Source organism: Vanessa atalanta, chromosome 8, assembly GCF_905147765.1.
Source record: "Vanessa atalanta chromosome 8, ilVanAtal1.2, whole genome shotgun sequence".
Classification (NCBI taxonomy): domain Eukaryota; kingdom Metazoa; phylum Arthropoda; class Insecta; order Lepidoptera; family Nymphalidae; genus Vanessa; species Vanessa atalanta.
In genome coordinates, this window is record NC_061878.1 from 614887 (window position 1) to 638773 (window position 23887).

The window sequence follows — 23887 nt, forward strand, 5'->3', positions numbered from 1 at the left end:
AATAATTAAAAAATTTCGCGAGCAATGGAATGGTTAATTAGAATAGTCTCGAAAGCGAATTGTGCTTTAGAGGTGAGCTTGATGGATTGATACGATTGTGCGGGAGCGGCGTGGCAGTCATTACGTTATGTCATATGTGGGCATGTTGTCGGTAATAATTTTCCATCTGGCTGCAGTTTCGTGCCGCTGAAGTTTCGTTATTTCTTCAACTAAGTCACTAGGTATTACGATACACAGTGTTATTATGCTGTTAAATAAAACTGTACTTGGATAATATAACTTTTTTGTAATTATTTTTTTATTCGAATATCATTTATAACATTGTGTAACATTCCACGAATTGATATACAAAGATATTTATCTTTCTTATTTTATTACACTGTTTTGTTAACTTATCAATATATTTTTCACAGCCCCAAACTTTTGCTCTGCAAATGGGGAACGGCGAAGAAGAGGGCGATCCAGTATGGCCACGGGAGGAGCTCGGACCCACCGGGGTCGAAGACATGACTCGCCTCCATGATCTGCACGAGGCTGCGCTTCTTTGGAACCTTAAACTTAGATACGAGCAAGGCCTTATATATACATATGCGGGGTCTATTCTAGTAGCCGTTAATCCCTATAGGCCTGTCGATTCGTTGTATGGATTGCAAACAGCTAGAAGGTAAACAATATATTAGTCTCCCTTTTAAATAAATATCATTGGAATAAAGGTAAGAACTATAAATAAAAACTTTACTCGCAGGTACCACGCAGCAGAGGCGTTAGGAGATCTACCACCACATCTTTTCGCAATCGCAGCAGCCGCGCGTGCATCTCTACCTCACCCGCAAGCTATTCTAATTTCTGGTGAATCGGGCGCTGGAAAAACTGAATCTACTAAATTAGCTGTCCAATTCCTGGCAGCTGTAGCTCCAGCACCGCCCGGTAGAGCTCCAGTCTCTGAGCAGATTCTTGAAGCGGCGCCTTTGCTTGAAGCTTTTGGCAATGCGAGAACGCCAAAAAATCATAACTCTAGTCGATTTGGTAAATTATTAGAACTTTATTTCAAAGATGGCGCTTTGGCCGGTGCTAGAGTAGCACATTATTTGCTAGAAAAATCTCGCATCGTTACACAGTCACCCGGTGAACGGAACTACCACGTTTTCTACGAATTGTTAGCGGGATTAGATGAGGAGCAGCGACGGTCGAGAGGCTTATTGACAGCTGAACATTATTTCTATTTAAATCAGGGCGGTGATTCTGGCGGTGCTGGCGCTGGTGCCGATTGGTCCGCTTTGTGTGGAGCCATGCAAGTTTTAGGAATAGGTGATTCTGAGAGAGAGGATATAATTAAAGTTTTAGCTGCAGTTCTCCATTTAGGCAACGTTTATTTCCATAGAAGACAGTTAAGGCACGGGCAGGAAGGTGTCCAATTAGGTGGAGGTGCCGAAGTGCGCTGGGCGGCACATTTACTTAAAGTACCTGCAGAAGAGCTAGCAAGAGCTCTCACGACAAGGGTAACAGCGGCCCGAGCGGAACGAATGCGATCTCCTCTGCCCATTGATCAGGCATTAGATGCCAGAGATGCTTTCGCCAAAGCACTATATTCGTCATTATTTAGTTGGCTTGTCTTTCGAATAAACTCGATAGTCCATCGTGCTGGATTACACGACGCTCAACGAATATCTCTCCTCGATATCTTCGGTTTCGAAGACTTGGAAGAGAATTCATTCGAGCAACTTTGTATAAACTTCGCCAACGAAACGCTGCAGCATTATTTTAATAAGCACATATTTAAGCTGGAACAGCAAGAATACCAAAAAGAAAGATTGGAATGGTCCAATCTCACGTGGAATGATAACTCACCAGGTATTAACTATTCATGACTATAGGTCAATGTATATTATACATTTAATAAATGTAGAATAAATTAAATTATTTATTTTAGTTATTCAACTGCTCAGCAAGAAACCGGTTGGTATCTTACACTTATTAGACGATGAAAGCAACTTCCCGCGAGCATCCGACGCCTCGTTTCTAGAAAAGTGCCATTACAATCATGCTCTTAATGAGCTGTATTCTAGGCCGAGGTTAGGAGCTAATGAATTTGGGGTAAGATATTTAAAGATATTTAAATAGGTTAATTAGATTAAGTTAGTTATAATAATATATACATTTTTTAGATAAAACACTACGCCGGCCAAGTCTGGTACAATGTCGATGGTTTCCTGGATAAAAACCGGGATGCGCTACGCGCTGATGTGTTAGAACTCTTGTGCAGCAGCGAAGTTCCTCTAGTAGCGGAAATGTCGTCGCAACTTCGTGCTCAGCATGATGCCAATAAGACTCTACCTCGAGGTGCTAATGGACGCTTTGTGACCATGAAGCCGAGAACTCCAACCGTTGCTGCAAGGTACAATAAATTTACATCTTATTAAAAAATAGTAACATCGTGGTAAATACAGTACTTGTAATACAATCGTTCACTAATGTAGAATGTCTGAAATACTACAAGTTCCTTCTATACCCAAATTCGTATAGCAATCCCAGTTTACACTTAAAAATGGACCAAGTTCATATGAACGATGAAAATGCTTTGTTTACCGGTATTTGTATAAGTTGTGCAGTCATCATCTTTATCCACGTATTTCATATGATAGGTTCTCGGACAGCCTACACCAGCTGCTTGAATCTATGTCCCGATGCAACCCCTGGTTTGTGCGCTGCATTAAGCCCAATACGGACAAGTCGCCCATGAAGTTCGACATGCCGTGTGTATTGGCCCAGTTGAGGTATACCGGTATGCTGGATACTATCAAGATCAGACAGATGGGGTATCCTATACGAATACCATTCCAAGCCTTCGTTGATAGATATAGGTGAGTTTAAAGAAAACGTTATTGCACATAAAAAATATATTCCCTTTATTATATATGACGACCTCCGTGGTCGAGTAGTGTGTACACCGGTTTTCATGGGTACGCCACTCCGAGGTCTCGGGTTCGATTCCCGACCGAGTCGATGTAGAAAAAATTCATTAGTTTTCTATGTTGTCTTGGGTCTGGGTGTTTGTGGTACCGTCGTTACTTCTGATTTCCATAACACAAGTGCTTTAGCTACTTACATTGGAATCAGAGTAATGTATGTGATGTTGTCCAATATTTATTTATTTATTTAATATTTAGGTCACCAAGAAGAGAAAATATAACATGTTAAATTTTTGACTGATAAATAATAATCTAAATACACGAATTTGAATATGGCATTATTATGCAGTAGATTTAGTTTACCATAACAATAGAAATCATTACCCAACAAGTAGATAGATTACTGAGAATTCTTCAAGTTAGTTTATTCAATTGAGATGTTGCAAAATTGGTTATAAGAATTAACATTAAAGTCTTAAAATAGACTAAAAGAGAAGCCAATTTTTCTTGACACGTTCTTTCAATTTACGTAATATCTTGCCAATGTGTGCCTTAAGCAATATAGATGCAGGCCTTATCAGTGAAGCAACTAAATAATGCACAATATTATAGTAATGTATACATATATTATTTCAGGTACCTTTTGAAGGCGATGCCGGCTCGTTCGACGCCCTATAGAGAAATATGTAACTCCATACTCGCCGAAATGCCACCAACTGGGGCAGGTATGTTTTATCAAATAATTTGATTTTTACATATAAAAAAACACCTGGCGGTTTGTCATGACGTGACGTGCATTCAGCTGTCATGAATAAAACTTCATTAGTATAAAAAAATGTTATGACACTGTATGTTACAATAATAGCAACTATTTATATAAGTTATAGTTGTAGTATATATAAAATATTAAAATAATATATGTATATAAAAATAAATACGTTATCAGCTCGTTACAAGGTTAGGTTACGTTACGTTACGTTACGTTTGTAATTTTGACATTTTTAGGTTGAGCCCACATAATATAATATTTATTCATATTATGTATAATATACTATCATATTTTTTACGTTTTGAAATATCGTAATTAATACAACCACTCACTAAAATAAATGTATAAATAACCTCTATCTTTTAATTTAATGTGATGATGACAATGTTGTCCGAACTAATTTCCCAAAAGAGGTAAGGAAAGTTGAAATAAAAGGTTGGATTGTAATTATTATTTACTTTTTTGACATCGAAAATGACAATGCATCGCGTTGACTAGGATTATCTTTTTGTGAAATTTTATTTTTACATGCAATAGCTTTTATTAATAACAATAATTTCCGCCTGGCCGAATTTTGGCGACGGTACCAATGTTTGGTGGAATGTGCAGGACATATAATTCACGGTTTGTGTGTACAAACATAGGTGCACTGTCTTTTACCTCACTCATATATGCGGAGAACTAGATCGGAATATATACTCGGTATAGAGACATCATACTCAGGATCCTCGCCCTAATATACTTTCAAAAGAATGAGATTATAAAATGGCCAAGTATCTAGTTAGTCACTAGACCAATGGCAACTACAGGCACTGACAGTAGAGCAATTAACGTAAATGACGAACGACGAAGAAGAGAAACGTTTAATCGTATCACTGTTACATGATATTTAGAATTTACGATAGTTGAATTTAATTGCCCGAACAATTAATACATCGACTAAATTCATCATCTATTAAATATTTTATCAATATAATTATCGTACAATTAAGGTTCAGTCACAAACGGATAGTCGAACTAACATGTTGAAAGTAACTAAGAAAATGAAATGGAAATGTTTTAAGAAACGCAGCTACAGTTACAGGGCCATGATATTAAGTAAGCGTTTTTGCGTTAGCTATTGTATATACCGAACGAATTTCCAATTAGTATATCTTTACACACCCGCATTTTTTTTATTTTCTTCTAATTTTTATCTATTGTAGTGGGCGCAGACTTCCAGCTGGGAGCGGCGCGAGTGTTCGTGCGCGAAGCGCTACATCGCGCGCTAGAACGTGCGCGTGCGGACAAGCTACGTGATGCGGCCACACTGTTGCAGGCGCGCATCAGGGGATATCTAACTAGGTATCAGTTGTGCCATTTACTAGATTAGTCTATATAGACTTCTTCGACTGAATTAGATGCTACTGCTAATTGTTATCAAAAGACTTATCCGTACCCGATTCTTTGATTTAAAGTATTATTTCTTTTTTATTTCGAAGTGAATAAATGATATAATACGTTCGTACGTTTAAAAGTGTATACAACTCACTAACATAACCAATCGTTTAAATCAACGATTAAAATGTATAATAGTCTCAATTATACAGTAAGTGTCGTTAATTCAGGAAACATTACGACCAAATGCGCGAGTCGGCCGTTCGCATCCAGTCGTGGTGGAAGGGCGCCCGCGAGCGGCGCCGCTTCGTGACGGTGCGGCGCGGCGTGGTGCGCGCGCAGGCGCTGGTGCGCGGGCGGCGCGCGCGGGCGCGGGCGCGCGCGCTGCGCGAGCACACGCGCCGCCGCCTCGAGGCCGTGCAGGCCGCCGCCAAGTTCGTCGCTCTCTTTTCTCTTCTAGCGACCCATATTATACAAGTTTTTGCTCGGTTGAATCCTCCCAATTTCATTTTGTATAAAATTAAATTTCAAATGGCGAGATGTTGATTAAAAAATTCAGAAATACTAATAAAATATTCTTTCGACACGCGATTTTATGTATTTAATTGTGTACCTTATTTAATTGTAGACGTCGTGCAGCGGAACAGAAGGCTAAAGCTGAGAGCATGCAGGTGTTGGAGGTGCCTGCCGAGTTAGCGTTCATCTTGTCGAAGATCGACGAGTGGCAGCCTCCTCATACGGACAAGAATATCACGAAAGTAAGATTCCTTTTCCATTAATGATTACAAATATATTTTGCAGATATTTTAGTCTTGCAACGTTTTCTAACACTGTACGTAACATATTTTTCCAGGTTTCGGGTGACGTGTTCGCGGAAGAAGAGCGAATCCAGCTGCCTGACTTACAGCAATTCGCTTTTGCCAAATTTAGCTCCGTGTATTTCGCGGACGGCGGGCAACTCAGTCCGAAGAAACATCCCATCACTAAACCATTCTTATCAAAAGCGGCTGTTAGGTATTTGTCGCAATTATAAATATATATATAAAGCTTATTAATATCAGTTTTGTTATAAGTGTGTATATATTTCAGGGACCAAGATTTCAACGACGCCGTGGCAATATTCAAACTCATACTGAGATGGTGCGACGAGTCGGCCGCTGGGAATGAGGCGAGACAGAAGGTACGACTTAAACAAATCATTTACTGCGGAGTAAATTTTTATCGATGCTCGATTATCGGATAGTACTATAACGCTCGGTGATAATCGTACCGACATGCGAGTATATATATAGTGGACGCGTCGCAGGTGCTGGCGGATTACATCGCGTCCCGTGGGCTGTGCTCGCGCGGGCTGCGCGATGAGATCCTCGTGCAGCTGGTCAACCAGGCCGCCGGGGACTCGCCCGCCGCCCCACGCGTGCTGCGTCTACTGGCACACTGCCTCGCCGCCTTCCAGCCCGGACCCGCGCTGCACAAGTACGAGTCATCCTTTCCATACGCTTCACAAATGTAAAGGTGTCACAATAAAGGCACCTAGCATGCGGCCCTCCTCCACTTTTGACCCGGAATACAGCTATCTGATTTCGCCAGGTACCTCGTGCGGCTGATATCGGAGCTGGCGACGGGTGCGGAGCGCTCGCGGCTGCTGCGCCTTCTGTGCGGAGGGGGCGTGGGCAGCGCGGGCTCGCGCCGGGCCCCCCCCACGCTACTGGAGTGGCGCGCGCAGCGGGAGCACGCGCGGCCCGCTCTGCCGCTCCGGCTGTACGACGGTCGGTAGCGAATCTGTTATCTAGCCGCACTTGACTCGCTCGGATCGGTGCAGTATATACGATCGTCTCGTGCGCAGAGTCCGTGCACACGGTGTGCGTGGAGCCGTGGACGACGTGCGAGCGCGCGGCGGCGGGCGCGCTGGCGGCCGCGGGCGTGGCGCGCGGCGCGCCGGGCTGGTCGCTCAGCCTGGAGCACCAGGGGCAGCTCACCGGTCAGTACTCTACTCGTATAGATCGATACTCATGTATTCATTCTATGCTTATGCTTGTATATGATGATATTTACTGTAGGCCTCTGATCAAAATGTAAACAAAACTTAACGCGTACTTGTTCCCGTGTCAGAGTGGGCCGGTTGCGAGTATGCACTGGACGCGGTGGGCGAGGTCGAGACGTGGAGTGCGCTGTGGACGCCCCGTAGTGAGGCCCTGCGGGCCCCCGCCTCGCGTGCTGGTGCCCCGGCTACGCGATCGGGCCCCCCTGCGCCACCACCTCGCGCACCCCCACCCCGCACGCCCGCAGCTGATGACCGGCCCCAGGTCAGATGAGTACTCCAGATACAAATTCTCGAATATATCTATTACTTTGCTTTTATCTTACTTCTATAAAAATATCTATTAATATTCTAAAGTTTTGTCGAATTTTAAATTCAATTCGATCTTACATCTTTTTTTTATTTACGTTTTTTTAAATAAAATATTTTCAATAAGGTCCCCCCGCCGGAACCTCCGAAATCGCGTTCGCCGAGCATCCAACGCATGCTCCAAGACTCTATCGAAGAAAACATATCGGAGTACAACTGGAAGATGGAAAGAGACGAACCACGCACTTTACCTAAAATCACCACAGAATATTCCAGAAAGATATCGCACGACATACTCTCCCGAGAATCGGCTTTGAACGAGCGCTACTTCGAGCAGCAATCCGATAAAGTTCGAAGCAGATCGCTGGATAATCTCCTAGGCGATAACCCTGCGCCTCAGCCCACTAAGTTCGCTGATCTAGGGTTGTCACAATCTCGTCTGAACGACCGCTACCACTCCGTGGAGCGGCTCGGAGGCGCGCCCAGTGTGTCGAGCAGCAAGGGCATGGAGGCCGAGTACGGAGCCAGCCGCGGTCAGCAGTCGCGATACATCAAGTCGCAGTACGCAGGCAAACGGGCGCCGGCCGGCTCACAGTCCAGCAGGGCTTATATAGAAAAGAGCTCAGAATTTGGAGGAGTGAGGTAAGAATCTAATAGCATTAAGTTAATTCGAATTTCAGAATTCGGCGGCAAATTACCTTAATAAAATTTAGTATCGATAATATTAATTATAAAAACAATATTTTCACTAAGATTATTAGTGATTAAGTTTAGACTATTCTATACTAACGGCAATCTAAACGAAATAAAACAAAACAATCTATTTTTGTAATCCTCAGATCATCCGCAATGTCCGACACATCGGAAGCTCCGAGCTTGGCGTCCCACGTGCGGCGAGTACGCGTCCCAAGCCAGGCCTCCGACGTGGACCAGTTCCTGGACGACTTGTTTTCGCCCGTCCTGGATCCCAACATCGACGAGCTGTCTGACGCGCGCTCACTGGCCGCCAGCATAAAGGGGGGCAGAGATTACCGTGACTTCATTGATGACGTCCTTAGCTGCGCCTACACCGAACAGATAGACACTCTGAACAGACTCGAGAGCATGACGACGCTCATCAAAGGTGGCGGCCAAGAAGATAGTGGCAAAACGAGCAGAAAGGAATCTAACGTAGACTCCATGGATGACTACATTACGAATCTTTTTGATCCAATATTTATGAACGACAGCTTAAAGAGATTGACAGATGGTGAGGGACTCTCTGGTGCCATAAAAGGAGGTGGAGCGACGCCGAGAACTTCAGGCGCAAACACGTCCGCCCTCAGTTTCGGTGCTATATCTTTGCCGCCTTCGATGCCAGCTATGCCAGCGACTCCCGAAGCGCTGGCAGCGGCACTAGGATTACATTTACCTCCACCGGGCACTGTAGACATTAACGCCTACCATCAAAATCTGCAGCGAGCATTCCTTCAGAATGCGATGGCGCAGAACCTTCAAATACAGCAGCAGTTACTGGCTCAAAATCAAGCTCTACAAACTCTACTGGCCGGTCAGGTGGTCGAATCGACTGATTCTGCACCAACGTCACCTGTGCGATCGTCAACGGTGGTACACGCACAAATCCATTCCCCTCCAAGAAATTCCGTAAAATCAAGACGCGAGTCAAATGAAAGTACTTCTATGGGAGCGCCGCCTCCGCCGCCGCCACCCATGCCACCCCCGCTGCACGCCATGGACCCGTCGGAGGCCCGGCCCTTTATGGATCCCTACGGACGTGCGAAAACCGTCCGAATAGGAAAATGGAGGTGGCCTCCGCCCAAGGACGCCGTCGGACAAGACACGCCACAAGACTTTACTAAGTTTAAAATGCGCCAGATACAACGGAGAATCACACCACAAGCGCAATCTAACGGCATCGAACACGAGCCGCCTCGAGGGCGTTCGCGCTCGGAGGCCTCGCCCGGAATTGACTGGGAGGAGTTCGAAGTGGACGGCCACTCCTCTTCCCCCAGGGAGCCCTCGACCCAGAGGACGGCTCGACGGAGTTTCGAAATCGGTGCACAGAGACCATCGCCCGGGAGCGTAGGAAAGCTCAAACTGAGCTCCGAAATGAGACAACGGTTGGAACGTGTCACCGCCAACCACTCCGTCCGTAGCACGTCGTCGGCCGCAGAGACTCCGCGGACGATCAACAAACTGGAGGACACGCGGAAACTGATGCTCGAGCGACAACTGGGTGGCGCCGGCCGCTGGGATGCACCACCACCCCCCCTGCCACCCGCGCCGCCCGGCCCCGCACCCCCGCCGCCCGTGGCGCCTCCCTCACCCCCCGACGACCCGGCCCCGCCGCCGCCCGCGCCCGACGCCTCTTCCACCTTCGCACAGCTACGACGAGACCGCGACACCTTCGGCGTGCACCAGAACAGGGAGGCCGACGACCGACACGCTTTTCTGGCTAACTGGAGTTCGAGACGAAAGGAGGACGATGAATCCGTTCAGGGCGATGATTTGGCATCCCGTTTCTTGACCGCCGATCGTCGGGATCGAAGAGTGAAAGACGATTGGGGGGAGGACTCGGATATCAGAATTAGCTACGACGACGACAAAGGCCGAGTGGGAAGAGACGAATGGGATTCCGAATCGACAATGGACAACAGGCGAGATATGCGTGATATGCGTGATAATTATTCCGGCAGAGATGCATCCGAAATATATGAAATACATCCCACGAGGGCCGAGAGGAGGAAAGACGATAACGACATGGAAGAGAATTATGAACGCAAGCGTTCCTCTACTATGTTCGACGATTTCGAGCGATACGACGCTAGAAAAAATTCTCGAGATATGCTCATGGGCCGAGCGAGAGAAAGTCCACGATCCGATATCATGTTTCCATCGGACAACGCTGACACGCTAAAGAGAACCGAACGGCCGACGTTCAAAACCCACATGGCACAAAAAGAAAGAGATAGGAAGTTAGAAGCGGAGAGGCGACAATCGGTCTCGACCCACGTCACGGATAAAACCGAACACATCGAACGTACGTATTAAACGTTTAATCTCGTCATGTCTCACTACGTCGATAAGTATCGTCGAAACTATAACGCTGTACGCATGTACGCTCAGGTGACGCGCCGGCACCGGCGGTCCTGCTGCCGTCCGATCGAGCGTTCCTCACATACTCCCGCGTGCCGTGGAAGCTGCGCGTCCGCAAGGAGGTGTTCACGCCCCTGGAGACGTACAACGAGCCCGCCATACTGGAACTGCTCTACGCGCAGGTGAGTCGACGCCTCCCCGAGCCGACGGCGCCCGGCCGATCGGCGGCCTACAGTGGAGCTGCCCGCAGATCGTGCACGACGTGTCGAGCGGCGTGGCGTCGCTGCGGCTGAGCGCGGCGGAGCGGCGCGCGGGCGCGGCGTGGCTGCGCGCGCACGGCGCCGGCCGCCCGCCGCGCCGCCAGGCCGTGGACATGGCGCGCGAGTGGCCGTTCTACTTCGCGCGCCTGTTCGCCGCGCGTCTGCCGCCCGGCGAGAGCGCCGTGTTGGCCGTGTCGCACGCTGCCGTCACCGTAGGGGTCAAAGGTGCGGGACGTTTTAGTCGAATTCATACATTTCGAACTTTTGATCGAATACCACCGATGGAGGTCGATATTCGGAGACGTGTGTACGAGCGCGGTGTGCGCAGGCGCGGGAGGGCTGGTGGTGCGGCGGTCGCTGCCGCTGGGCTCGCTGCGCGCGTCGGCGCCCACGCCGGGCACGCTGCAGCTGTCGCCGGCCCGCGACGCGCCGCTGACGCTGCACGTGCCGCTCGCGCACCACGCGCACGCGCTCATCGCTGAGTTCGTGTTGCAACACTCGCAGGTACGTGAGTTGTCTTATTATTTTAATATGTTCCTTTAAAGAGTTCGAAATGGAACTGATTCGAGTTGCGAGGAGTAAACGACAATGTTTATATGACACTGTGGCAACCCGTATGTCCGACCGCTGGGCAGAGGGGTTTTGTAACTTGTGCGGAACAAGCTCAACGTTATTTTTAAAACCATATACCTTAAAATATACAACTTACAAGTAATTTTCTGTGTAGACTATTAGAAAACTACAAACATCTACAACATATATATTTAATTTTTTTTTAGTTGTCATAAAACAACTGTAGCTACGATAACGTCACTCTGGAAATTGATGGTACTCCTATTACATACATATCGGTGAATACGTTTTCAGGTGAAGACCTGTATGAGTTAATTAAATATAAATTGCAAATCATATTTTCGAAATATTTTATCTTAATAGTTATTTGAAGTAACCGTAATGTATTGTTTTTCCTTTTTTTTATATTATCGCGACAAAGTGTAGCTGGATTTCGATACAGTTAGTCGCATTCGACGTAGTTTTTAAAGTTGAAGAAAGTAATCTGGAACAAGAAATCAAACAAAAGCGAAATTTTTCAGGTACTTTGAAAAGACCGTAAATATAAAAATATTATTTATATTTTTTCGAATATCTTCAGTCCTCTAAGAATTTAATCAATTTTTTTTTAAATCTTGATGAACTCTACCGAACGTGTGTTGCGGATCTAAATCGATTGATTCTTTCTTGTGATATTGTACTACAAAAAATATATAAACATACGTTGCCGGTTGTCAGGCTAAAATAAATATTCTGATTTTATTCATAGGCCAATTTTTACAAACTGAGAAGTCAAAACCACGTAGTGACTTAATATTAACTTTAAGAGAAGTTATATGTAACGTCTACATTACTTTTCATATCGTAAAAATACTTTATTCTGTTTTAATATTGACGAAAAACGAGTTTAGCAAGAAAAGCAGATACGATAAAAGTTTCACAATTTTATTGCCGCTTAATTTGTGTTTCAATGTACGGTGTACATTCGAATTACGAAATAATTAATTTTATCAATGCTCAATTATGGACTTCATACAGGAAGACAAATAATTCATTGATCTAATATATTAATATAAAATTAATATATTATTTAATATGAGAGTTACGGGATCAGCCCCGATCCCTTTGGTCTAGTATCGTCCACGAACCTGAACACAGACTTTTATTTTTACATATTTTTTTATAAAATTGACGCGTATTAACTTTTTCAAAACAAGCACACACACACGCACAGAGACACACTTTTAACTCCTATTTTAAAAAAAAGTGTTCTTGATCGAATATCACACCATTAGTAAATTACGCAGATATTATAGTTTCTACACAAATGAGTTTTTTTTTTGTCATATAGGTAGGCGGATTAACAAAAACCACTTACTGTCAGGTTCCACCAACCTTGGGAACTAACATGTTTTATCATTTATGCCTGTATTTATACTGGCTCACTCACCCTTAAAACCGGAACATACAAAATTAAGTATTTATATTTGGTGCTAGAAAACGTGATGAAAGGGTGGTGAATACCTAGACCAAAACCTCTAGTACCTGAAGCCTTAGCACCAAGAGAAAGAGTATCTCTCCCCATGGCGCCCGTTACTTTCTCTCAGACCAAGGAATGCAGGCTCTTGTAATGTTCTTCGGAACTTCGAGCGTCAATGGCTCAAATATGTATGTACTACTAGGCAATCTACGTGTAAGCATTAAAAACGCGTGAAGTGCACAAATGCTTCTCACTTCTTCTCGGCAGTTTCTAAAACGCTTCAGTCGTCTAGTCTCAATTACCGCTCGCATTCACCGCTTTTCTTCCTAAAAACTATATCTGCGCAGCCAATCGTGACTAATTACTGACTCAGATCGCCCGTATTGTTATCGGGCCTATCTTTGAAGTCTAATATGATTAGATACTTTTATATAATCAAGACTGCATAATAAAAAGCAGAGTATTAGCGAATATATCTATTTGCTCAGATATAATCTTAATTAATAAATTAGGAGCCGTTTTTTGCCTAACTAGCAAAACTGCTATGCCAATATTTATAACAGATGATGCCGCGTGCTTCAAAGTTTTAATATAATATATAGTATATTCTTATCTGCACTTTACAAATAGACCCCCGCCCCGCGCTTATTTAAATTTAGACTTGTCTATAATAGTAAATTTCATCTTCTTGTCTGTCTCCATTTTGCATCTCAACCAAAGGTCGCGGTTTCATATCAATGGGAGCACCACGGAATCAGTCGTCTATTTATAATGCTCTCATACTCATAATAGGAAATCAACATATTTCGAAGGAGATTCTGACTCTTTTGTAACTGTAATTAAGTAGACCTGTAGGGTATCCTAGCTTACACACGATACAGTACAGCGACTTGCAATTTTGAAATCTTTCGCCTCACTTTCCTGTAATCTGTAGGAACAATTTTGTGAAAAGGGATGGAAGTTTGTATCAGGAAGTTATTCGATTTGACCAATGAGCGCGCGCGATGCTGGAGTAGGCCAATAATACCAATCCATTTTCAAAGAAGATTTAATCTTAAAGATGTTTATTTCGAAGGTAAGATGTCAGTTGCCATAAATAATATGTGACTGCTGTGACGCTTGTTTCTTTTACCTTAACACAAGAATGGTATTTACAAATATTAAGAGGTTTTCAGATCTTACTTAAGATTTATTTGGTTATATTATAGATTATATATTTATTAGAATATTAATGTAATATTTTTCCTTTTCAAGACACCGTCTTTATTTTAACAGTAATTAATTATTTTAAAATGTAAAACTAAATAGAGCTTGTTTTATATTCCACAAAATCTCATTTCGCCATAATTAGCTATTCAATTTATTTCCTCATTAGTAAGTAATTGATACAGTTACATTAACAAGGTACACATGTTCACGATGCGTTAAAGATTATGTACATAGTGTTGTAGATGGATATGAAAGAAAATAAAAAAAAAAAAAAAAAACAATTTTTTTTATACAAAAAATACCTAAAAGGTTTTTTTAATGTAATTAATTTTATGTAGTAAAATAATAAATAAATATTTGGTGTAACTCTACGCTTTCATCGAATTAAATAAATATTAAATACTCCTTATTAAGTAACATGGTAACATCACTAGCGAACTCCTATAATCTTAATTAATTATCAAACTGATAGTTATAAATTTTATACAGAACATTGCTAGAATCGGTCCCGTTAAATTCCGGTATACTGACCGTGAACACACTGAAATGTTACTCTGTGGTCGAAAGTCTGATTACCTAAGAGTGGAAAAAGTTTAATTATGTATTACATGAAGTATTTTTTCTATTTATAATTCTAAAAACTAAGTGTTTACTAAATTTAGAACCAGTTCCACCAAATCGATTGAGATGATATTTTGCAAATAGTTTTTGCACTATTGACATATTGACATATTGATAATATTTAAAAAAGGTATTTTGAATAATGCTTTCAAATACTTAGTTAAAAAGAAAGATAATTATTCCTAAGCGAAACTCGTCATGATTATAGGATAAGAGACGCCTGAAAGCTGCAAAACCAGTCTTATTAAGAGTAGAAATTTATTTATTGCTAACTAACACTATTTAGCGCTATATCAAACTGTATAATTGTCAAGAAAAGTTAATTTATTATCAACGATACTATTAAAATCAATACGCGGGCCACGGACACAAGAAGTGTCAACTCTACCATAAAATTATATTAAATTTACAGAAAACCTAACATTTTATTGTCTTGGTTCAGGATTTGTTGCTAGGACCTCAAATTCTGTAGCGTTATAATCTAGCCACTAGACCAACAAGGCAAAACGTAATTTCGAAAATACTCGTCCATTTTTCTAATTTATTTTAAAAATAACTGAATTGAATTTATCATTCCAAAGGTGTCGTGAATACTAAAGATGGAAGACCTTCGTCAAAACGCGGTACTTATACAAATATTAATATTCATACACTAATTTCGAAGTATTTTTTTGTAAAAAATTAACATAAATATTTTCATACTTTCCCCTTAAATTTAGAGCAGCTGATAAAATAAAATCTACATAGTAAATTTCACTATTATGATGAGTAATGAAAAATTATTAGACCAGCAAATCTATTCATTAAATACAACAGTGCCATTTTACTGATGAAACCTCGGATTAATTCATAAAAACGATAACTCTATGTTGCTATAACTCTTGTATTTAAATTTTTAAAACTTACGACGTTTGTCAATAAAGAAATAATTTAAAATTGTCGGAAATTTATTAGACTTAACTGCAAGGACACTCGTTTTATACTCGGTTCATATTACGCTGTCCGCTTACAGATTTATAAAAAAAATATAACTAAAAGGCTCTTTAGAATCCTGTGAAAATAAAAATATTTATGTTATTTTGTATAGATTAGACCATTATTCGGTTAAATAAAATTAAACTTTCGGTTTCTTTAGCACGTCTACTTATTTCAAGGAGGCTATTATGACTTATATTTTGCTTCGATCGTGATGATTGACAATGTTATATAATAGAAAAGTAAGTCTTTAAACAGAACGCTGCTCAAATGCGGGTTGAAACATGGCAGAATATGTGTATTCATAGACATTTTATTACACACGGATTTGAGTCGTATCTAACATTCACATGTTTAAGCAACTCAACCATCAAATTAATATAAATTAGAATCGATTTCATCTAAATTTCGCAGAAATCACCGAAGTCGTTATATAAAACTCAATCGTCGTAAGAAGTAAATAAATTTCCTTTCCTTACATCATGTAGCGACGAGTAACAACATCCGGTATAAAGCGGGGACGTAAAAGGAACTAATCGTAGCAGAGAATGCACGTCAACCTTACACTTGCGAACGTTTCAAAAGTTATGTTCTCTGATTTCAATCATAATTATTGACATTTGAATAATTTTCCGTAGCACATCATTCATGTGTAGAAATGCAGATATAGAGCACTATCGTAATAGTATACACGATCTGTTCACTATAACCTTGAAACACGTCGAACCCATAACTAAATGTCCGAAGGCATCAATCAAAATGTCAACACAGAAGAGCTTTCCAAACCCCATAGCGCTACTGTCCGCGTTCGACGCGCAGTCGAACCGTGACCGCGCACCCGCGCGCACTATGCAGCGGCCGCGCCTCACCGCCGCGATGCGCGACAACTGGCGCCATTTACAGCGCGTTTACGGCCTAGAAGTCGAAGACGATTTCTCTCCTCCCCGACGAGCTCCCAGTCTCGACTCGCTAATAAACTCCTCGGAAGGCGCCGCATCCAGTGCCGATGCCTCCGCTCCCGAAGATTCCGATTCGGGAGCGGATACCCGCGACCCAGAACCCGTACGCCGCAAAAACCCCGAACGTAAAAAGTGCCCCCAAAGTTTCTCGTCCTCCTCCAGCGGTCACATGGAGACGATACACGAAGAGACTATGGAACCCAAAGTGTCTGTGAAAGAAATTCTAGCAAGGTTCGAGAATTTAACAGAAAAGACGGATATTGTTCAGGTAAAATTGTTGCTCCTGAGTGTTGGATGTAATCGAGCAAGTTCAGTGGTGTCGGCATATAATAAGTATAATGGTAGAACTTAACCATAAATAATCATACGCACGTATTCTTACTTGTATGCATACGAAATAATATCTAATAGTAAAATAATTTCACAATGATTATCACAATTATTTTCTTATTTTCCACTTGTGTTATTGTTTCGTAACAAACCTACACCATACACTTCTGTATAATAACTATGCAAAACTAATTCATACCAAAAACAATTATTAGTTATTTTATACGTGGATGCAAAATAAATATCGTAACGAGTCTGTTAACTGGTGTACCAAACGAAGATCCAAATGACTGATATAGAATCTCTTGGTCAAATACCTAAACTAATAAACGTATGTAATCGATTACAAATTTACTTATTTCATCAAAATGTTTTATTATCTAGAACCTACGTTGTACTGACGAATGTGGACAATCCCTAATTATTTAACCATTACTCAGTCACCTGACACGCAAGTATTCGTAAACGTGACCCTTCACGGGTCAAGGCAAGCCGCTCATTTAACGATAATTGTGATAACCGCTTAGGATAGGAGTTAACTAAGAATTATACCATGCGTAATATAAGAATATCTAATTGATAAATCAATTGATAATACTTCTCTCATTCAATTAATTGTGGTGGAATAAATACGATTGTCATTTTTACGTAACAAATTTATATAACATTAATATTATTGTACACAAGAACTGTCTCAAGTAAAAGTAAAAAATAAGTAAAATAAAAAACGGCTCGATATATCATATTACTAATATATACATTATGTAGATTATTAAACGTCCAAGAGTCACGTTTGTAATATATCTATACTTTAATATTAATAAAGTAATTTAAGGCTTCGTACGCAACGTTTGTTCCACATAACTTTTACATTGATTTACATGTTTTTTTTACTTTTATCTGTCGTAAGATTGTGACATTATTTCAAGTGTGTAAACACAACTTTAGTAACAATGGTTATAGGAAATAATTTCTTAATAATACCACGCGCGGAAAGTGAAAAAAAGTCGTCACACACAATGTGTTCGAGTGCTTTGTAGAGAAAGTTAACTTTAATATTCATGTAAGAGCATTACATGTAAGAAGAAATCATAATCCGCGTTGGAACATCAAAACTATAGACTTAGCGATGAAATGAGCAATCCATCTTATAAATAAAACAACTCTTTCTAGAAAGTTATCAAATGATTCGAATAACTACAAAATGTTGATAACGATGTCGACTGAATGTCAAAATCAAAATCACTCAAACTTACAACTTTAAAATAACCAAAATAGCCTTGAATTCGGTACGGCTTTGTATGATAGTGATGTTATCGACGTTAAACTAATACAATTCGTCACGTCGTCGACCAGGTGACAATTGCCTTGCGGGAATCGGAGCGTACTTCCGTTTCCTAATGTTATGGTACACGCCAATCCGTGTGAATATACGTGTAATACAATGAGAACTTTGTGAATTGTGACAAATGTGCATTCATCGATCCCCAAAATGACTACATTCCCTGTAGTGTAATTATTCTACGAGTTGAATTACGCATGTTTAATTACCGACGCGAATGTCGAGTGGCATAGTTCATTGGCAATTAGCGTCTAAAATATTCTAAAATAACAGTGCACATTAATGCGTTGGTAAAATGATGGTAAAGTGATGGAACTGATGGTCAGTTGGTCTATTTGTAAGTCTGCTATGTTTAGAGGGAACCTAAATCAGAGTTAATATAATCATATTCATAGTATACACGATATTTTATAAGATATTAAATGTAAATCGGGTATAAAAACCAACTTGAAACTCATTTTCACCAATGTAATTACATTTTCATTTTTTTTTTATCCAATATGTTATTTATCCTGCACGGAACTCCATCTACACTAACTCCATATACAGACACACAAAGTAACATTTCGATGCTTGAATACGCATAACTGACTGCTAACTAACTACTGTGGTACTAACCACATATAGACAGCTGGTCCGTTTGTTTGTCAACCTGCCATTATTATATTTATTAAGGAACAATATTTAATTATCAAAATAATTATTAATTAAAAAATATCAATTATTAATAAAAAGTTTCATTATTGTTTGTATCGGATGTGATTTGTAAATGTATATAAGAATTCTGTTAATTACGAAAAATATATCTATATAGTCTACATAGAGTCGATTGCTCTTTAGTAGGGCAATGTCTACGGTTTGCAAGATCCCAGAAACCGTTAAAATTACCTCTATTGAAAAATCTATACATAATATATTGTTAGGGAACGTTTGTGTATTAAATATAGGCTTTAGATATAATGTAGATTTATACCGCAAGAAATCCAAGTGGTTTTTACGTTTCTTGTAATATAACTAACGCATAGTTAGAATTGGAATAATAGATCTCACCGTTACATCGATTAGGAACAAAACGAGACATCGATTTACGTATCGAGAATAGTAATAGATGTCCACAATCATAATATTTGCGTTGTCGTGATTAAGTATTAAGTTATCGTGATAGAGGTACGTGCAAATATTTAACTGAAATTTCAATGGAAATTATATATTTTGTGCTATTCATACAAGGAATATAGGCAACTATATTCCTTGAATGTCACAATGTAATAACAATTTGAATAGGCTATAGGCTTGTTTTGATGATTATTGGTATAATACTCGCTATATTGGTATAAGCTCGAATCGAGAGCCGTTGGAGCAGAAAAGTTTTTGAGTAGCGACCGGAAAACGCAACGTGGATTGACGATTTTGTGAGGGTCGCATTAAGCCGCTGGGTAGCGCAAACTCGGCCGTTGTGGAGATCCTTTGACTGGCTGATTGATACCTCTACTGGCGAGCGCGACAAAATTATTGTAAACATAAAATAAACACATGAAAACTTAACTTATAACTCTGCTGATCAGAACGCGAGGTAAAACTTTTAGATCGAATTCGAGTGCAAAGATTCTATGTAACGTTCAAAATGAATCGTTATAGGAACCATATTGGTCCGAAAATCAGCCTCAGATCACATTGAATAGATTATTCTCTCATGTGCGAGTAGTTATCGTGAGTTTGATTGCTGTCCGTTCGACATGGACGCTTTGAACGCACCGATCCGTGGTTCCCTTTTGTACCATACACATGACACGTGTTTGGGTGTAATGTATCCTATTTATTGTTTAGTTTGACTAGTTCTCGCTGGTATTGCTTTGTGCAAGCCCGTCTGGTTAGGTACGGGTGGTACCTACCTATATATGTACATAGGTTATTATTTATTACAGCGAGGGCTTACGACGAGGGGTAACGACTTACCAACAGGTGGCATCTGTCAATCATAGCTGTCACGCACACCAAGATAATTCAGTTTTTTCTTATACTTTCGTGGCATTAGTTGAACGGAAAATATTCTGCGAATGTCACGTATAAAAGAGATGATACAAATCATGAAATTAATCATTTCCAAATTTTAAATTATTTAATGAAAATTAGTAGAAACTATGTAATACAACCGTAAATATCTAGAACAACATGATAATTAAATGAATTATAAATAAAACAACAATAATAATTATAATTTTAATTCATGTCTTCTGTTTTTTTTAATATTTAACAAAAAGGGACAATATTAAAGTCAGAAGAAATTTCATGTTTACTGAACGTTGAATGTCACAGAATATAAAGAATATTGATACTTAAAATTAAAAAAAAATATGATAAAAAATATTCAACCTACGTCTAAGCCGCATTTTTGTAACTACATTTATATGTATACAGGGGCTAGTGACGTCCTCGACATTATCCATATCATTTTTCCCGCCATTTTTCTGTCAAAGAAAGCGTTCGGATAATTTTTAATACAACCGCACAGGGCGCATCACACGAGTGCCGTAATTGACAATTTCATTTTAATCAAGTAATTGCCGCTCGAACGAGAGCGTGACTGCTCACTTTCGACTACGCTAATAAAGGCTTTGAAGTACCAATCGATTCATTAACGTGCCTATGTGGCCAACTATATAGTATAATTACACAAGGGACATAAATATAAATCATTTTTGAAGTGTCAATATTTCGACTCCAACCTCCATTTCTGAAAACTGCGAGAAGAAACAGCAAGAAACTCGCATAGTTGCTCTTTTAAATAAGCAGTTTTACGATTATGTTAATTTTTACAATTACTGTTTAAAACATCAAAGGATCCTTATCCAAAAACTATTATTTTAATGAATACTAAGATTTATCTTATTATATAACCGTATACCCTGTGCAAGGGTAACAAGTTTTTCTATTTCTTGTATTAATAGTAAGTATAACGTCTTAGATCGACGATAGTGATATCAGAAATAGTTTACACTTTTTATCATATCAATGTCTGTAAGTGAAGGTGACCAAATGAAGCTATAAAAAAAAGTATTAAAAGTTTTTTATTAAACATATGACGTCTCACTCACGTCTCAGGTCTGTATAATAAGTAAAGTCATTTATTTTTAAATAAAACGCTCTCTTCTCGCTTATTATATAACAATATTATAAACTTTTAAACATTATGAACTTATATTGTACACTTGAAATTTAAAATGTATATATCTATTAATTATCTGTGGCAATAATTTTTCATTAATTCACATTCGTTTTTGCAATGGCAGCATTATTATTTATGTTCAGGGTTCTATTAAAAAGTTAACAAGTAATACGAAAGTTTAATTACTTGAATTACGGAAATATTTTCACGGGTTTAAAATAAAAGACAAAAAGAAGATAAACAGAAACATAAAATTATGATATATCTCATATAAATAAAATGTAACAAAAAAATAAATTTATTTAACAAGTAGACATACAAAAAATATACATGGAAATGGTGTTTACAAGTAATAAATAAAGCTAGATCGCGTGCAGCAAGGCCAACTTCAGTAAAGACAGGCAAACTGATGGCTTTACGTTATAAGCCACATCTTCCGTTCACCGAGCACAGTCATTGTTAGCGAAACAATATTGTGCAGCAAGATACAATACCATATATATAAAACAAGATGGCGACGATAGATTCTGTTTAGAATTATATTACAAAGTAATTTGTAAGAGAAAACAAGTAAATTTTACACATAACAAAGTGAGAACATTGACTTTGTACGTAGATAATTATCGGAGTATTTTATTAAGTGGACTCAAGAATACAATTAACAGTCGAGTAACATTACAAGAAAAACTAGTGTTGCTATAGAGTTACGCCTGCATTAATTTTGGATAGAGCTACAAAAATCAATGATTTTTGTAGCTCTATCTGATAACTGATCCAGTCCGTAGCGTGAAATTACAATATCTTAATAAGCAGACTTTAAGGCAGAAACGTTTTTAATTCGTACTGGTAAGTCGTAATTTGATATTAAAAAACGTTCCAACTTTAAAAAAAAAAAAATATTACTTCAACGGAAAAATCGACGTATCAAACTCTACTTTTAAATTTTAAATGTACCCGATACAATTTATTATTTTTATTAAAAATGTAACGCTTTCGAAAATAACATTACTACTATCCCGTAAAAATCAATTTACTTTTTTGTACATTATAAAAACGAGCGAGTTCATACTTCACGCCTCGTGTCTAAAAACTTTTTTTATTAGATGAATTATGATAATAAAACTTTAACTTATCAGTAATCTGATTTATAATAATTATAGTTTAACATAGAATATCAAATTTAGTGTGTAGTGTGTGATTAGTTTAATTTATCTCAACGCTTTAACTAAAACTTATTAAAATTAAATATCGTCGGAATTCTGTTATTAGTGTTTCTGTTTCGGATGTAAAGAAAAGCGAGTTACCAGCAATATATCGCCATTTTAATTGTTAATTGCTGTATAACGAAGTATTGACGTCACATCAATTGTTAAAAGTTCTTCAATCCGTTTCGTCTATACATAGTTATGTAGTACATAAAACAGAAATGTGTGAGTCGAAGAATCTTGAATAATCTCTGATATTTATTATGGTTTCCCAAAAAAACAACGTCTTTAATATCGGAACTTTGGAAGTAAATGTAAAGATTTTTCTAGAGATATATTAATCAATAACTGTTTGTAGTGCATGATATATCGGAGCTATTAGAAAATCGTATGTAATATGTAAATTAATATGATTTATTAATTTCAACTCCTTCTTCACAAACTCGAACAAACAAAACATACCAAGTCAATTTACTTTTGAGTCGCTATAAAATCGTTAGGTACCTTATTTAAGTAAATTACGAACCGTGTTACGCAATAATTACATTGCAAGTACGCTGTACCAATTTGATGACAACAATTTTCAATTTCATAATACTAAAACTATAGAAGTCGTAAATCTGCCGTGAATAATCCTAATGACGCTACATTCCCTCTACAGTTGTAACGGTCAATAAACACGGGCAGTGTGGATGGCACGCGCCACTAGCTGGCAGAAAACTGTTTATTATCTACTGGAAATGCCAGTCACTGCTCCAAGTCGGTCGGCGTTTACCGAGGAATTTATTACACGTATTTTATTTCATCTATGAAATTAACTTCTATTCTTAAAGAATATTGTAGACTTCGTTTAAAAAAAATGATGTTACCATAATATAAATCGTATAATATTAACTAATGTGAATGTATATTTACTACATAATCATTGCTAGGAAGTGTGACGGATATCTAAATTTTAAATTTAGAGTTAAATGAATTTCAGTAGAAACTTTTTACAATAACCTATTTGGTTAAAAAGAACAATTCCTACAGTGACTTGGTTACAAGCCGGTTTTATAGTAGTAGAAGGCCTTTCATTCACTTTATTAATAACAAAGCTGTCTTGAAGTCGATGCCAAGCCCAAAGAATGTTCTGATATATTACACTTAGTAACATAAATAACTTCATTTATTAATAACGGATACAATTATATTTAACTACGGACAAATCATGTTATTGTTTAATAAGGATGATTTCATTACTAAATAACTGAGTAACTGTTGAGCCGTTTCCAATTAACTACGTGA

General features: G+C 39.3%; 1 protein-coding gene across 1 annotated transcript in view; it reads left to right on the top strand.

Moving 5' to 3' along the window:
* The window catches only part of LOC125065975 (unconventional myosin-XV), a 79119-nt gene that overhangs the window by 36149 nt on the left and 19083 nt on the right, over nucleotides 1–23887 (top strand). The window contains exons 3-22 of the mRNA XM_047673842.1: nucleotides 414–664; nucleotides 746–1851; nucleotides 1931–2094; nucleotides 2166–2395; nucleotides 2643–2861; nucleotides 3546–3634; nucleotides 4884–5022; nucleotides 5286–5489; nucleotides 5684–5813; nucleotides 5909–6069; nucleotides 6145–6235; nucleotides 6362–6531; nucleotides 6646–6824; nucleotides 6902–7036; nucleotides 7168–7361; nucleotides 7533–8047; nucleotides 8245–10445; nucleotides 10532–10683; nucleotides 10752–10986; nucleotides 11090–11265. Of these exons, the coding sequence (XP_047529798.1) occupies nucleotides 414–664; nucleotides 746–1851; nucleotides 1931–2094; nucleotides 2166–2395; nucleotides 2643–2861; nucleotides 3546–3634; nucleotides 4884–5022; nucleotides 5286–5489; nucleotides 5684–5813; nucleotides 5909–6069; nucleotides 6145–6235; nucleotides 6362–6531; nucleotides 6646–6824; nucleotides 6902–7036; nucleotides 7168–7361; nucleotides 7533–8047; nucleotides 8245–10445; nucleotides 10532–10683; nucleotides 10752–10986; nucleotides 11090–11265 (6741 nt within the window). The remainder of the gene's footprint in view (nucleotides 1–413; nucleotides 665–745; nucleotides 1852–1930; nucleotides 2095–2165; nucleotides 2396–2642; nucleotides 2862–3545; nucleotides 3635–4883; nucleotides 5023–5285; nucleotides 5490–5683; nucleotides 5814–5908; nucleotides 6070–6144; nucleotides 6236–6361; nucleotides 6532–6645; nucleotides 6825–6901; nucleotides 7037–7167; nucleotides 7362–7532; nucleotides 8048–8244; nucleotides 10446–10531; nucleotides 10684–10751; nucleotides 10987–11089; nucleotides 11266–23887) is intronic.